This window comes from Equus przewalskii, chromosome 15, assembly GCF_037783145.1.
Source record: "Equus przewalskii isolate Varuska chromosome 15, EquPr2, whole genome shotgun sequence".
NCBI classification, from domain to species: Eukaryota; Metazoa; Chordata; class Mammalia; order Perissodactyla; family Equidae; genus Equus; species Equus przewalskii.
In genome coordinates, this window is record NC_091845.1 from 6,214,806 (window position 1) to 6,229,280 (window position 14,475).

General features: G+C 43.9%; 1 protein-coding gene across 6 annotated transcripts in view; it reads right to left on the bottom strand.

Moving 5' to 3' along the window:
• Nucleotides 1–14,475, bottom strand: part of TSEN2 (tRNA splicing endonuclease subunit 2) — a 40,374-nt gene that overhangs the window by 22,990 nt on the left and 2,909 nt on the right. For 3 of the 6 annotated variants that reach the window (XR_011527340.1, XM_070576486.1, XM_008525649.2), the window contains exons 2-4: nucleotides 11,988–12,189; nucleotides 10,400–10,481; nucleotides 4,544–4,580 (exon numbers count right to left, since the gene is read on the bottom strand). Coding sequence is in view for 4 of the 6 variants with exons in the window: in XM_070576486.1 (XP_070432587.1) it covers nucleotides 4,544–4,580; nucleotides 10,400–10,481; nucleotides 11,988–12,176 (308 nt within the window). In the remaining 2 variants the exon portion in view is untranslated. Of the gene's footprint in view, nucleotides 1–4,543; nucleotides 4,581–10,399; nucleotides 10,482–11,987; nucleotides 12,195–14,475 lie in introns of all 6 variants that reach the window. The other 3 variants (XR_011527339.1, XM_008525648.2, XM_070576485.1) reach the window with 1 other exon arrangement.

The window sequence follows — 14,475 nt, forward strand, 5'->3', positions numbered from 1 at the left end:
AGGAGATACGTGGATTGTGGGAAGACATGTAATTTTACTTTTCCCCTTGAGTATTTTGCCTGTCTGTGAATGACTGAATAGGTCATAGTTTATAAACTGCTACATCTCACACACAATTAAACAAGGAAATGGGCTTCTGCTGTATTTAAAAGAGATTTGTGGCTACTTAACCCTGACTCAACAGAAGAATCTCCAATCTGTCCACATCCTGTTTCTCCCACATGGAGATGAGCATGCATTCCTACACATTGGGAACTGTACTGTAGATTTAAAGATTAAAACCTGGCAAGGCCACCCCGATACCTAAGAGGCAGGATGATGCAGAAATCACACGCATGGACTTTGGTACCACGCACGTTTTGTGTTCAGTCTGGACTCTGTCACTTCTGTGTGACAAAGCCAATTACTTAACTTCTCTGTGCTTCAGTTTCCCCATCCGTGAGATGGGGATAATACTGCTACCTCTTCATAGGGATCTTGTCATGTACTACTTTTTATAATCAGGAAAAAAAACATAGCTGTCCATAAAACAGCAGGGCGTCTTCTCACCTGTTACACTGCTACTCTTGCATATGGTTAAAAGAACTTTCATTTGAGAGATCTAAAGAGTCTCTGCTCTTCGTATCACCTAAAGCATTGGCTCAGGCTTCATGGGTCCATGACCCACAAATAAATCTCCTTTGACACAAATTTTTGTGTCAACGTGTATTTGTGTCAATGTGCCACATTGTGTCCATGTGAAAGGGATCCACAACTTTGATCAAATTCCTTGACTCAAAATATGTGAAGGTACTGAATTAAAGGTTCAACAGCTCCCCCTCTGAGTAGAAGATCGGGAACTGAGAGAGCGAGCACACACAGGTCACTGCTCTACTCTTTGCAACAGAGTGGTCGAGGCAGATGTGAGTTCAAATCCTTACTCCATCACGTTCTTGTACCCGCAAGGTGACCCTCCTCTCTAAGCCTCGGTTCTTCCTCTCTAAGCCAGGGATAACTGTGCCTACTCATGGAGTTGTCGCAAGGATTAAAGGAGACAAGACACACAAACAGCTCAGCACATAAGTGCCCAATAAATATTTGTTGCTATATGATTGTGGAGTTCTTAGGGGAGACCTGAAAAATAAAATCATTTTGACTCAATACATATTACATTAAAACAGTAACATTTTAATGAATGGAAATGTACATCTTAAGTAACTGCTCTTAGAAAGCAGGGGCAGCCGTGGGGGGACAAGTGCTGCACCAGATCTGGGTTCTGGAGTTGGCTCTTCTGTGGGATTCTGAGCTAAGCCACTTAGCATCTCCACAGCTTTTGCTCTTCCACCAAATGCCAGAATCACGCCTGCATTCCTGCCTCATAATGACCTCAGATCTTTGTTTTCGAAAGCTCAAATGAGACAGTGGCTGCAAAAGTATGTAGAAGAAAGCCTCTGAGTAAGACTGGTGATGAAAGCAGCCAGAAACAAATGACTAAGACATTTGGTCTATGGGTCACAGAGCAGGTGTCCTCTCACTGCCTGGCAATGCCTTAAGAAGCCAGGCCCTCCTGCGATTAACCCCAAATATTGCTGGAGAGGTGGCAGGAAGAGAAAAGTGAAAAGTAGCAGTCAGAAAACACAAGGGGGAGAGTGGCAGGAGGAAAAGGTGGCAGCTATGACTAGAAGTAGCAGTGAGAGTAGCGAAAAGCAGACCCATCTCAGGGCCTCAAGAGTACCGAATGGTACCATCTGATTACGCCTCAGCTTCTCATGATCCTGTGTCCTCGAACATGCCTCTTCCATTTGCACAGAACACCCTTCTCCATCATCTTATTAACACCCATTTATCACTGAGAGTTCACAGCAAAACAATTCTGAGTACAGGATCTGGAGCCTGTCTGCTTAGGTCCAGATACTGACCTTGAACAAGTTACTTAACTCCTCTGGTTCTGCTTCCTCACCTGTCAAAGACAGATAACAGGATCTACCTCGCAGGGGTGATGTGACAACTTGAGGAGATAACCCATAAAGCTGTTGCTAGTATAGTACCTAGCACATGGAATATGCTCCAGAAATGCCAGATGCACGACTACGTTAGTGTTCTTGTTACGTGTCAACTCCTCTCAGGCTCTGGAGCTGGACTGCCTGGTCTGAGCTCACGTAATCCTGGGCGAGCTATCTGTAGGTTCTCCATGTACAGGATGGAAACAACTGCACCTACCTCAAAGGTTTCTTCAGAAGATGAACTGAGATGATACAGGTAAAGCATACAGACCAGTAACCGGCACTGTTGGAGCAGTTAGCACCTGTTGGCTATGACGACGATGACGGTGATATCTCATCCTAATATTTATTACAGATGAATGCAACTGTTTACTTCTCTTCCTCTCCCACCAGACTACACATCCCTCGAGAATAGAGATGAGATGCTTTCCTCCTCTTTTATCTCCAGCACATACCCAATACCTGATGCATAGGCGCCTGCAGTAAATGCTGGCTGAATGAAGGGCCACAAATGAGGAGGGGGACCCCACATCACCCCCAGAGCTGCTCCCTCAAGGACAGGACCCTACAGACTTTAGTGCCCCAAGGGCATCACCTGAGGGTCCTGATGCTCACCCTCAGAAAAGATTACATGGAAGGTTCTCACCACCCAGGGACAATCGTTGTTGGAAAAAGGCCAATTAGAGTAAATCCACTTGAAACGGGGATCAGAATTTCAGAGCGAATAGTAAAGTAACAATTACAACAAGCACTTAAGTTGAAAAATTTACTTAAAAACAGGAAAATGAGTCCATTTTTTTCTAACAAAATTTAGATTGTGCTTGCTATTATGAACAAATGATGACTGAAGCACTGATGAGGGGAGGGTGCATAATTTTCTGACAGAACTGTCAGATATGCTGAGTTCCTACCCCCAGCCCCTGCAAATGTGACTTTGTGTGGAAACAAGGCCTTCGCAGATGTAATCAAGTTGAGATGAGGTCATACTCATTGGTGTCCTTATAAGAAGAGAGAAATTCGGACACAGAGACACAAGGGAGCCCACGTGACGACGGAGGAAGAGACTGCACTAAGCTGTCTACAAGCCAAGGATTGCTGGCTGCCCCCAGGAGCTAAGACGACGGATGGCAGGACCCTCTCCTAGAGCCTTCTAAGGGAACACGGCCCTGCCAACACCTTGATTTCGGACTTCTGACCTCCAGAATGGTGAGAATAAATTTGTTCTTTTAAGGCATCAAGTTTGTGGTACTCTGATATCACAGCCGTAGAAAACTAATACAAAGATCAATAAAATTGTTGTAATGTTACACTGTGATGCTTCCGAAGAGATAACCTTCAGGTACGTGGCAATCTCCCCCATCCAGAACCTCACATATTCAAACTGGCTTGACGTCACGTCATCTCACTGCCAGCTTGCTCAGGATGCAGTTCTGAGGGGCAGGCTTCTGCTCTGAGTCCTAATGCTGGCTGCAGCAACCTGCCTACACTGCAGCTTCTCCAGGGGTGAGGACTCCGCTAGGGTCTTAGCAGGCCCCTCCCACAGACCAGAGCCCTACCCATCCCCAGGCTGCAGTGACAGCCAGAGCAGCCACTGAGATCTCCCTGGTGCCTCGGCCTCCCAGCCACTCCTCTGGCCACGGAGATATCAGGCTCATAGCCAAAAAGCAGCTGTCAGATTCTGCCAGTACATGCCAGAAGCAAGACGAAAATCATCACAGGCTTGAGTAGTTTTAGAAGGCTTCATGGAAGAGTTACGACTCGAGCTGCACCTCAGGGACAATGAGGATTTAGATAGATGAACATTTAGTCAACGAAATCCTACCAAGTGACCACTAAGTGTTGGGCTGCAGAGAGGAAGTAGGTGTGGGCCCTGCTCTCCAAGAAACAAGGGTCTAAATCCAGGTGCATGATGGACGGCACAGGAAGGGGGCGCCTAAGCAGACCCTGGGGGAGCTGGAGGAACAACCCAACTCAGCCGAGGGGAAGGTGGTAAGGACAGAAACTGCAGGAGAGTGACACATACGCTGGACCGCAGGACGTGCAGGGACAGGCAGGCGGTGCGCGTGGTTGGGGGGTCAAGGAGAAATGTTCTGGGATATGGGAACAGCAGAAACAAAAGTCCAGAGGAAAGGATCATGGCCGTATGAGAGGACATGGGGGAGCCTCTGTGAGAGGCTCTCTCTCTGACCCTATGAATGCAGCACCTGGAAGGAAGACAGGGCCATCCCCGCCACACAGAGCAGGGGGCCAGCGCCAAATCCAAGTCTACGCATCTGAGCACCGAGAGACACAGACATTACAGGATAATCATTCCCACTTTGGAAGGAATTAACGGGCAAAGGATTTGGCTTAGGATTATTTTTAAAAATAAACTTACTTAGTGTATTTCAAATATAATTTGATCCACATTAAATTCAGACATAATTTACAAGGACACACCTACTACAAAAAGAAAAAAAAAAAAAAAAAAAGGCGTGGATTGCCATGTCGGAAAGGCTACCTAAAAATAGATCTGAATTAAACCATAATTGTGACCAAGTCCAAAGGTCACCGAGACTTACTTCTTTGACGTGATTATAGGCATGTCTGTCTTCATATCTGTAACAACAAAGAAGTTCTATTAGTTCAGACAAATTTTCTTTAAGGTGAAAAAACAGTGAAAATCTGGGAAAGACAGAGAATTTCAAGATTTGCCATATAGCACACCTAGGAGCTTGAGTAGGCCTGTCCACGCAGTGATGGCAAACACACGCTTTACACACCATCACTCCCGGCACCCACATGCCTGCAGGTGCTGCTGACCCATCACACACTCTTGCTGGGCTCAGATGAGACCTCAGAATCCTTCTCAACTCAGCACTCTAACTTCTCTGCCACCTTGGAATGCTCATTCCTCAGCTTTGAGACGACAATATTGAGGCCCTAGAGTTGTATACTTTACCCCATCCTCCCGTGCTCCGCACAGCATCCCCAGGGAAAGCTCCTCACACGTGCCTCCAAAGGGCTGGAAAAGGGCCTTTCATGCAGCATTCGTTTGGGTGTGGATCTGGGAATTCTGGGTTCTAGTTCCAGCTCTGAGCATCTAACAGATGAGTCTGTTTATCGGGTCACCTAATGGTCAGGGTTTCAGTCCTGATCCCGCCCGACCCTGCCTTTGAGCAAATCATTTCTCCTTTCCCAAACTCAGCCTCCTCTCTGGCACAATGAAGGCCTGCAAGAGATGACGTCCAGCTTTAAAAGCCCAGGAAGGTGAGCTCACAGGCTCCAACCTCCTTAGGAATCTGTCAGTTTTCTCAATGTCATGACCTCCTTCCCCTGGTAATTTAACAGTAAACAACAATTTAACAAATTTTACTGACAGCCTTCTATGTGCCAAGCACTAGAGGCAGAAGTAAGCAAGCAAATCCCTTCTCCTTGAGATGCTCACAGCCTAGCTGGGGAGACAGACCAGAAATGACCGATTCTAACTCAAGCTGATACATGAACAAGTACAATATTACAAAGGGGCCAGTTAACTTTACCTAGAAAGGTTAGGGGAAAAAACACAAAAAGGAGGAGTAACTGAGCTGGGCTCTGAAGAATGAATAAGAGTTCACCAGGGGGACCAGGAGAAAACAGACAGAGGAAACCAAGCACTAAGGCTGAAAGATAGCAAAGGCATGGCAGCTTCATGGGATGGGAAGCAGGCTGAGGTGGCTACAGTGCCAACGAGCAGGAGACAGTGGACAGAGAGGAGGGTGGGAGACGAGGCGAAAGCCAGATTTTCAAGAACCACCTAAAACGGACAGTTGAGATTTACTTCTTTAGGGCAGCCCACAACCTTAATTTCTGTTCCTTGGCATAAATTCATTTCTTTCAAGTTTCTATCACTATTTAAAACATAGATACTACATACATCAGGAAAAGATTCTCGACTGTTACAATTATTATACTATTGGAAAACTTTCTAATTTTTGGCCAAATCTCAGTAACCGCTACAGCAGGGTGATGGGTACAGGCAGGGTCATTATGCTATTTGCTCTACTTTTTTTCTCTCCTTCTAAAACATTTACTATAAAAAATGTCAAAAACATACAAAAGTAGAGAGAACAGTATAATAAATTCCCACGTTTCCGTCCCTCAGCTTTAACAATAATTAACTCGTGGCCAGTCTTGCTTCCTGTGTTCTTCTGCGCACTCCCCTGGTGCCCAGATTATTTTGAAGCAGATTCCTCATATCATTTCATCTCTAAAAAGTTCAGTATATATTTCTATAAATACTATATCACACTTTTAAAAATTAATATCAATTCCTTAGCATCATCTAAAATCTAAGTACGGGAGTCTCACATTTTTTTTCTTTTTTGGAAAGTCAGCTTGACTCAAAATCCAAATCAGGCGCATACACTGCAATTGCTATATCATAAATTGATTCTGAAATATATGCTTCCCCGCCATGACGTTTTTCTCTGTAATTCGTTTGTTGAAGAGATGGGTCCTCTGTCCTGTAGAACCTCTCTCAGTCTGGCTTCAGATGATTACATCCCCATTGAGCGGTTAACACGGTGCTACTCAAAGTGGTCCCAGGCCCGCTGCTGTCCTCAAACTGCTCGTGGACAGTCCAAGAAGAGAGGAGGGGCTCGCGCCAACTTTTAGGCAACCATCTCACTTAGCACTCTGCTTAGGTCAGCTCGCCTCGTCGTCACAGAGAAGGCAGCTGCAGGCTGATTTCCATGCTGGTGCAAAGGTCTCATCTTGCTGCACGTCAGGACTCTGAGCAGCACTGGCCTGACGCGTCCCTCTGCCCCCTGCGTTTCCTGTGAACTGGTGGAACTAGAGGCTTGATCAGACTCAGGCTCAACTCTGGGGGAAGCCTACTTCCTAGGTGGTGCCGTGTGTTTCCATTAGAACACACAAAATGTCTCGTTGTCTCTTCTATGCCATCGGCACCATGGTTGATCAATGTCTAGATCTAACAATTCATTAGAGGTTGCAAAACAGCGCAATCCCACTCTTCCCACTATTCCTTCTAATCCTTTCTAATCCCACTATCCCTTCCGCTCTATAAAGAGAACCAACCCCTCGCTAACTCTTGGGTTACCCCGAGGATCAGTTCCTGCTTCCCAGTTTTCAAAATAATGAGTCCTCCACAGATGAACAATGAGTTTCTTTTCACAGTTAGGGGCAGAGGGAGAGAGGTATCAATATGAACTAAAGGATTCAGGCATTTGGGGGGTATTATTACGAATGAATGGATTTTAAAATAAATTGCAGTATTATTCTTGGTGATGTTCAAATGTTTCCATCTTTGGCCAGTGGGAGTCTTTTTTGAAACAAGCCTGGTAGTTTTCGGCAGCTTCCTTGCTTCCCGGTACAGGATGTTTCAGGAAAAAATCCTGGCTCTCAACCACACCAACATAATTACTCATGTGCCTTATCACACAATATATATACAACAGCCTCAGAATAACAGTACCAATACTACCACCTATATAATGATTGCTGAAAACAATATAAAGATTATTTTGCAGCTCTTTCTTTAGAGTACATGGCAGGTTCACGGCATTGATGGCCCCAATTCTTCAGCTCTCCCATCTGCCAAGTCCCTTGACTCTGGGCCAGCAGAATACTAGCCAACATCATGCAAGCAGAGGCCTGCAAAGCACTGGAACAGCGGGGCTTGCTCCTGACCCTCCACCACAATCATGGGAACATGGCTAGGGCAACCTGCTGGAGGACGAGCTACAGGGTGCCCAGCTGAGGCCCACCTAGACCAGTCGACAGCCAACCAACAACCAGACCCTAGTGAGTCCAGCTGAGGCCCACCTAGACCAGTCGACAGCCAACCAACAACCAGACCCTAGTGAGCCCAGCTGAGGCCCACCTAGACCAGTCGACAGCCAACCAACAACCAGACCCTAGTGAGTCCAGCTGAGGCCCACCTAGACCAGTCGACAGCCAACCAACAACCAGACCCTAGTGAGTCCAGCTGAGGCCCACCTAGACCAGTCGACAGCCAACCAACAACCAGACCCTAGTGAGTCCAGCTGAGGCCCACCTAGACCAGTCGACAGCCAACCAACAACCAGACCCTAGTGAGTCCAGCTAGACCCATTACTGGACTAGATCCATGGAGCAGCCGCTGGTCCATAACTGACCAGATGGATGAGCACATCCAGCCAAGGTCAGCAGACCTACCCAGCAAACCTGCAGACTTGTGAGCAATGTGGCTGCTGCTGGAAGCCACTGAATTTTCGAGTGGTTTGTTAAAAAGCATTGTGACAAGAGAGAACCAATGTAAAGTCTATGCCATTAGGATTGAAGAGTCAAATTACCATGTTTTAAAGTCACTCAAAATAGTTTCACCTTGTCTGGCTATACCATCAACCTGATACACAGATTCAGCTGTTTTTTTTAAATAATTGCTTTTAAAAATTTAATGTTGTTTTGTAATCATCTAATACATTTACAAGGTTCCAAAATCAAATCTATAAAGTGTCATCTCTCTCTCTCCACCCTGTTCCACCTCTCCCCTATAGGATTTAAAAAAATTATGGTTTATCCTTCCCTGTATTTCAAAAACATATTTATATCCTCCCCAGGTAAACCATAGCACATCACGCAGACTTTCCTTTATCTTGCTTTCTTCACTTAAAAACGTATCCTAGTGATGCCCCAGTCCTAGCTCAGCTTCACAGTGCTTCATTATATGAACGCACTACAGTTTATTCAATGCTCCCCTCCCCACGTGCACCTGGGCTGTTTCCAGCTTTCTAATATTAGAAATAGTGCTGCAGTAAAGAGCCTTGTGCTATTTCTTTTCATATCTTTGCCAGTATATCTTCAAAATAAATTCCTTGAAGTGAGATTGCCGGGTTAAAAGTAAATGTATATACTAGGACAACTGGATATCCACAGGCAAGACAATAAAGCTGGACCCTTACCTTCCATCATATAAAAAACTAACTCAAAATGGATCAAAAACCTAAATTTAAGTGCTAAAACTATAAAAGTCTTAAAAGGAAACATAGGGGGAAATATGCAGGAGCCTGGATTTGGCAAAGGTTTCCTAAATATGATACCAAAAGCACAAGCAACAAAAGAAAAAATAGATAAAACAGACTTCCTTAAAATTAAAAACGTTGTCACTTCACACCAATTAGGATGGCTATCATCAAAAACAAACACGAAACAGAAAATAACAAGTGTTGGTGAGCATATGGAGAAATTGAAACTCTGTGCATTGCTGGTAGTAATGCAAAATAGTGCAAGTGTTATGGAAAACAGTTTGGCAGTTCCTCAAGAAATTAAAATAGAATTATCATATAATCCAGCAAGTCTACTCCTAGGTATGTACCCAAGAGAAATGAAAACCTACGTGGACGCAAAAACTTGTACATGAATGTTCACAGCAGCATTATTCATAGCCAAAAAGAAAAAACAACCCCAATGTCCAACAATGGATAAATGGATAAACAAAACATGGGATATCCATACAAAGGAATATTATTTAGCCATGAAAAGGAACGAAATTCTGATATATGCTATGACATAGATGAACTTTGCAAACATTATGCTAAGTGAAAGGCACAAAAGGCCTCATCATGTGTAATTCTATTTATATGATATATCTAGAATGGGCAACTTCATAGGCACAGAAAGCATACTAAGGTTACCAGGGGTTGGCGGGGGATGGAGGACGGGGAGGAAAAAGAAAAAGCATATATAATTTTGCTAAACGTTGCTAAATTCCCCTCTGAATGGTTATACCACGTGCATCCCCAACAGCAATGCATGAGAGTGTTTCCCAGGGGCTCGCCAGTGGAGCACAATGTCAAACTTTCGGATTTTTGTCAACCTGATTGCTGAAATGGTATCTCAGTGCAATTTTAGTTTGTATTTTTTCTTATAATGTTTTAAAAAATCCTTTTTAATTATGTTTTAACCTGCTGGTATTGGTTATGTAATCACCATGAGACTTCTTAGAGAAATACACTAAAAGATTAGTATATTAAAGAGGAGAGGACCAGCAAGTGCCTATACACATTGGTACATTTTAACAAATACATCTACGTCATGGTTATTGTTGTAAATTCTAATTCTAGAGATAGAATATAAAACTCATTTTGCATACAGGTGAGTAGGTACTTAATTACCAGTACCTTCCACATGCACAGTACTCTGCTAGGCAATGCTTAACAACAGAAAAGCCTGAATAACACTTTTGACAATCCCAGAAATTAGATCACACACATTTTCACCAATCATAAGAATCCTTTCACCTCTATGAGAATTATTCTAGTTGCTATTTTTAACAGTAAAATTGCCAACGTGCATGTCACTCCTCCAGAATTTTAGTTTATAATCTGAGGTATAAGAACAAAAATGAAAGAAAATGATAATTTGCCAAAAACACCCTGAATATTGCACGAATTTACCTTTCCATTTAGCAACCAGCTTAGGATCTGAAATTGTGAAGTTGGGACGGCTTCTAGACAGGATACCTTTTCCAAAATAACCCTTCCAGGAAGAGAGAAAACACAGTTAGTTCATGTTTAGTTACGGACCTTTTATCTGAGGGAGAAGAACTATTTGAGTTATCAGGAGATTCATTCCACTTTTCACAGTGGTACATGTTCCCTCTAATCAATGACCATTAACAAAGATCTTAGCATTTCTCTTTCTGATTGTTCGAAGAGCACTAGCTAATTTTCAGTAGATCTCCTGTGTCTCCTAACCACTGGCCTCACCCTGGGTCTGGTGGGCTGAGGGCAGGGGGCGGGCCGAGGCAGGCTTTCTTCTTCCCGTGTGGGGTCGGAGCACCGTGCCTGACAGCAGGAGCCCAGCCTATCAGTACAAAAAGCTTCTTGGATCCTCTGGCACCCAGAATGGAAGTACTCTTCTCCTTCCTGTTGATTCCAAAACAACATAGATTTTTTCCCCTCATTTTTCTAAACTGTAAAATATTTAAACCCATATAAAATTGAAATAATAAAATGAACACCCTTCACCCTCCACCTAGATTTAGCGATTGTTCATTCTAATGTGTGAAGTATTTTACAAAGCCTCTTGCTTAATGTCATGTACTGGAGGGTGGAGAGAGACTGCCCTTGGCCTCAACCTCCATCTCACCAGGGTCAATGCCACCCACCGCACCCCACTTTGGGGAGGTAGCTACATACATATCTTCTATGAAACATCTAGAGAAGACCTCTTTACAGAGACAGGCAGGGAATCAGCACATGCCTCGGCTGGAAGTGGGAGCAGGGATTGAGTGCAATGGGCACAAGGGAACTTTTTTGGTGATGGGAACAATTTAAAACTGGATTGTGGTGATGATTGCACAACTCTGTGAATTTACTACCGCCATTAAATTGTACCCTTAGAATGAGCGAATTTTACAGCTGTAAATTATACCTCAATAAAGCTGTTTTAAAAAATGTCCCTAGTGATGAACTGGCTATGGAGTTAAAAAAAAAAAAAATCAAGCTACCAATTTCAACCCAAATCTATCATTGATGGAAAACAGCAAAAACTAGAACTCATCCTCAACTAAGAAGAGGTCCCCAACCAGGTGAGACAGCAGATAAGGAGCCAGAGTACATGCTGAAGGCTCATCCATGAGCCAGGACAATAGGCGGCTCTGCGGTTACCTCTGGGGATGGAACAGGAGTGAGCAAGGAATTTCAACTTTTTATCCATTACATTTCCATAAAGTGCCTGAAATTTTTTTTAACAACGAACATACATTGCTTTTATAATTGAAAGACAAGCATGGTCAACGCATTGACCCAACTTCATTGCTGAAACGTGGGTTCACGGGCGGGGGTGTTATTCTCACAATGTATGGCTTCGGGGCGCCTGATTCAAACCACACTGTGCCCAGAGAGAACCAAACCGCACACACGGCAAGAAGACATGTAGTTTATGGTTTGTTTTGGGAGACGGATGGAACAGGGAGAAGGAGAGAGGAGAGCTGGCCCAGGGCTGTCAGGCAGCAGCCACACCAAGGCCACCTGCACTTACCTTCCCGTACAGCTGCTCAATGTCTTCTGCGCCCCTCACAATTACATTGTTGTTTATCATTTCAGCGCAGAATATCTTGAATTCTTTCCTAGGGTCACAGTCCTGACCAAAAGGGATCGGCAAAGGAGACTCATAATTCTCATATACTCTTCTTTTCCTCTTTGGGGCATGGAAAACTGCTTCCGCCATTTTTCATGGGTAACTGTTCTTTAAAGGGTAGACAATAAGGAGAGAGAAAGATAGTTAACCAATAACTACACTGGTCAAAAATACGAGTCCATTTACACCCAGCCTCAGAAAGCTTTGTGGTCTGTGGGAAAAATAAAATATTTATAAGGCAGTGAACTAAAAGACACAAAGTGAGACTATTTTGTACGAGTAGTGCAAATCCCATTCACCTAAAATATCACAATTAATTCTCACAATAATGCCCAAGAAGTCGGTGGTACTACTTCTAATTTTAGCTGACAAAACTGAGGCCTAGTGACATGCCCCAAGTCATAATGCTCTGCACAGGTTTCCGGAAAACGAGCACAGTAGGATTTCTGCTATTAGGATTACTCCCATTCTTTCACTTGCCCAACAGACACCTACTGAGAACCTACCAGGGGCTCCTAGTACTCAGAGGTGCTAGGCGTACACAGACAATACCAAAAGAGACCCTGTCCTCAAAGAATTAAACCTAGTGAGCACTTCATTTTCTAAAAAAGGACCTTAAAATACATTCCAAAATTAGGTCAATCTTCTCCCAATTTTTAAGGTCAATTAAGAAATAACAACAACAATGACAGCAGCAGCCATCGTTTCAGGGTCTATCACGTATAGCAGAGGAGAGTGGCTGAGAGCAGGGACTCTAAAGCCAGACTGCCAGGGGTGGAATCGGCTTCATTGCTTCCTAGCTGTGTGAATTTGGGCAAAAGTTACTTAATCTCTCCATGCTTTGGTTTCCTCATTTGCAAAATAAGGATAAAAACAGACTCTATCTTACAGTGCTTAGAATAGTACCCAGCACGTTCTGAGCGCTATGCGTGTATTTGCTATAATTATTACTGAGGGGTGAGCACTATCAATACCATTCAACAGATGGGGAAACAGACTCAAGTTAGAGAGATTCTGTAAAAGGCCCCAGAGAGTGGTGGCAAGAGATGACCCAGATCTGTTGAGCTCCAAAGCCCAGGCTCTTCTCTCTGGGTTCTGCTGCAAGCACAGGCAACCTCAGTCCCTTCTTTCTGAAAGCTCTCTACTTCTCAAGGCTAGAAGCTGCAGGGTTATGGAGAATTATGAAATTACTTACTGTGCACCCAGCACTACAAGGGAGTAAAGGAAGCAAAAGTCAATACCTCTCCATTCCAGGCCTTACACTCAACCCGAGGAGACAGAACAAGCACATAATGCTCACAAAGGCAAGTTGGAGGCAGCACAACAGGCTGCAATGCAATAACGGCTAAAGGAAGGAAGTAAAGTTCAGTGCATTGTGTGATAAAGACACAGAGCCACAGCAGATGCATTTAACTCAGGGAAACTCAATCACAGCCAAGAGGAAAGAAAGTAAACAGCGTAAGAGACTGGGCCAGCCACTCCACTCAACAAGCAGACGCCCGGGAATGAGACGGGACTTAAATCTGCTGCTCCCTCAGTCTTGGGTCTGGACTCGACGTAAGCTGAGAAGGTATCTGGTGCTTGAAGATACAGCAGAGCCGTATCACACACGTTTAACCTACATGGCTCCAAGCCCTCAAAAGGAAAAAGGTAAGACTGGTTATTCACCAGCCCAATGAACACTGAGCTGGATGCGATCAAGCCTGAAACAGCCAGTGAAGGCGGCCAAACCTGAGGAAGGAAGGCGAGTGGTTTTAAGGGTTCATGACCATTAAAAAAATTTAAAAGCCTTGTCCAATGTGTGATACCTTTCTCCACCCTCGCAAAGAAGTTGAGGAATTAAATGAGGACAGAGAAAAACACAGACAGAAGAAGAGGTGGAGAAACTGATAAATCAATTACAAAGATAACTATGAAAAATAAGAATCAGCCAATTGGAACGTTCACAGTATTGCCAAAGTATTCCACGCAGAAAAACGCCAGAATAATTTCTAAATAAAATCCCTCAATGGAATTACACACTGAGCATGACTGTACACATTATAAATATAGACACACACATATGCACACGTATTGCCGTATAGCGTTCACAACAAAACCATGCACACTGCACGTTAATGGGCAATCAAGAAATTTTCTTCCAAGGGCATTTTAACTAGATTTTCACTTGCTGACTTATCCCTCAACCCAAGCCAACTACTGTATTTAGTACTCAACTGAAGAAACAGCAATTTATTCCAAAGCAAAATAAACAATGCTGTGTTGGCTTTTTTGAGGCAGGATGTAGGTCTCTAGTGAGGAACTTTCTAGGGATTTCCAGGAACAATTTGGACTTTTATGAGCTTTTCACTTTTATAACTTAACCTCTGGTTAGTATTTGACTTGTACA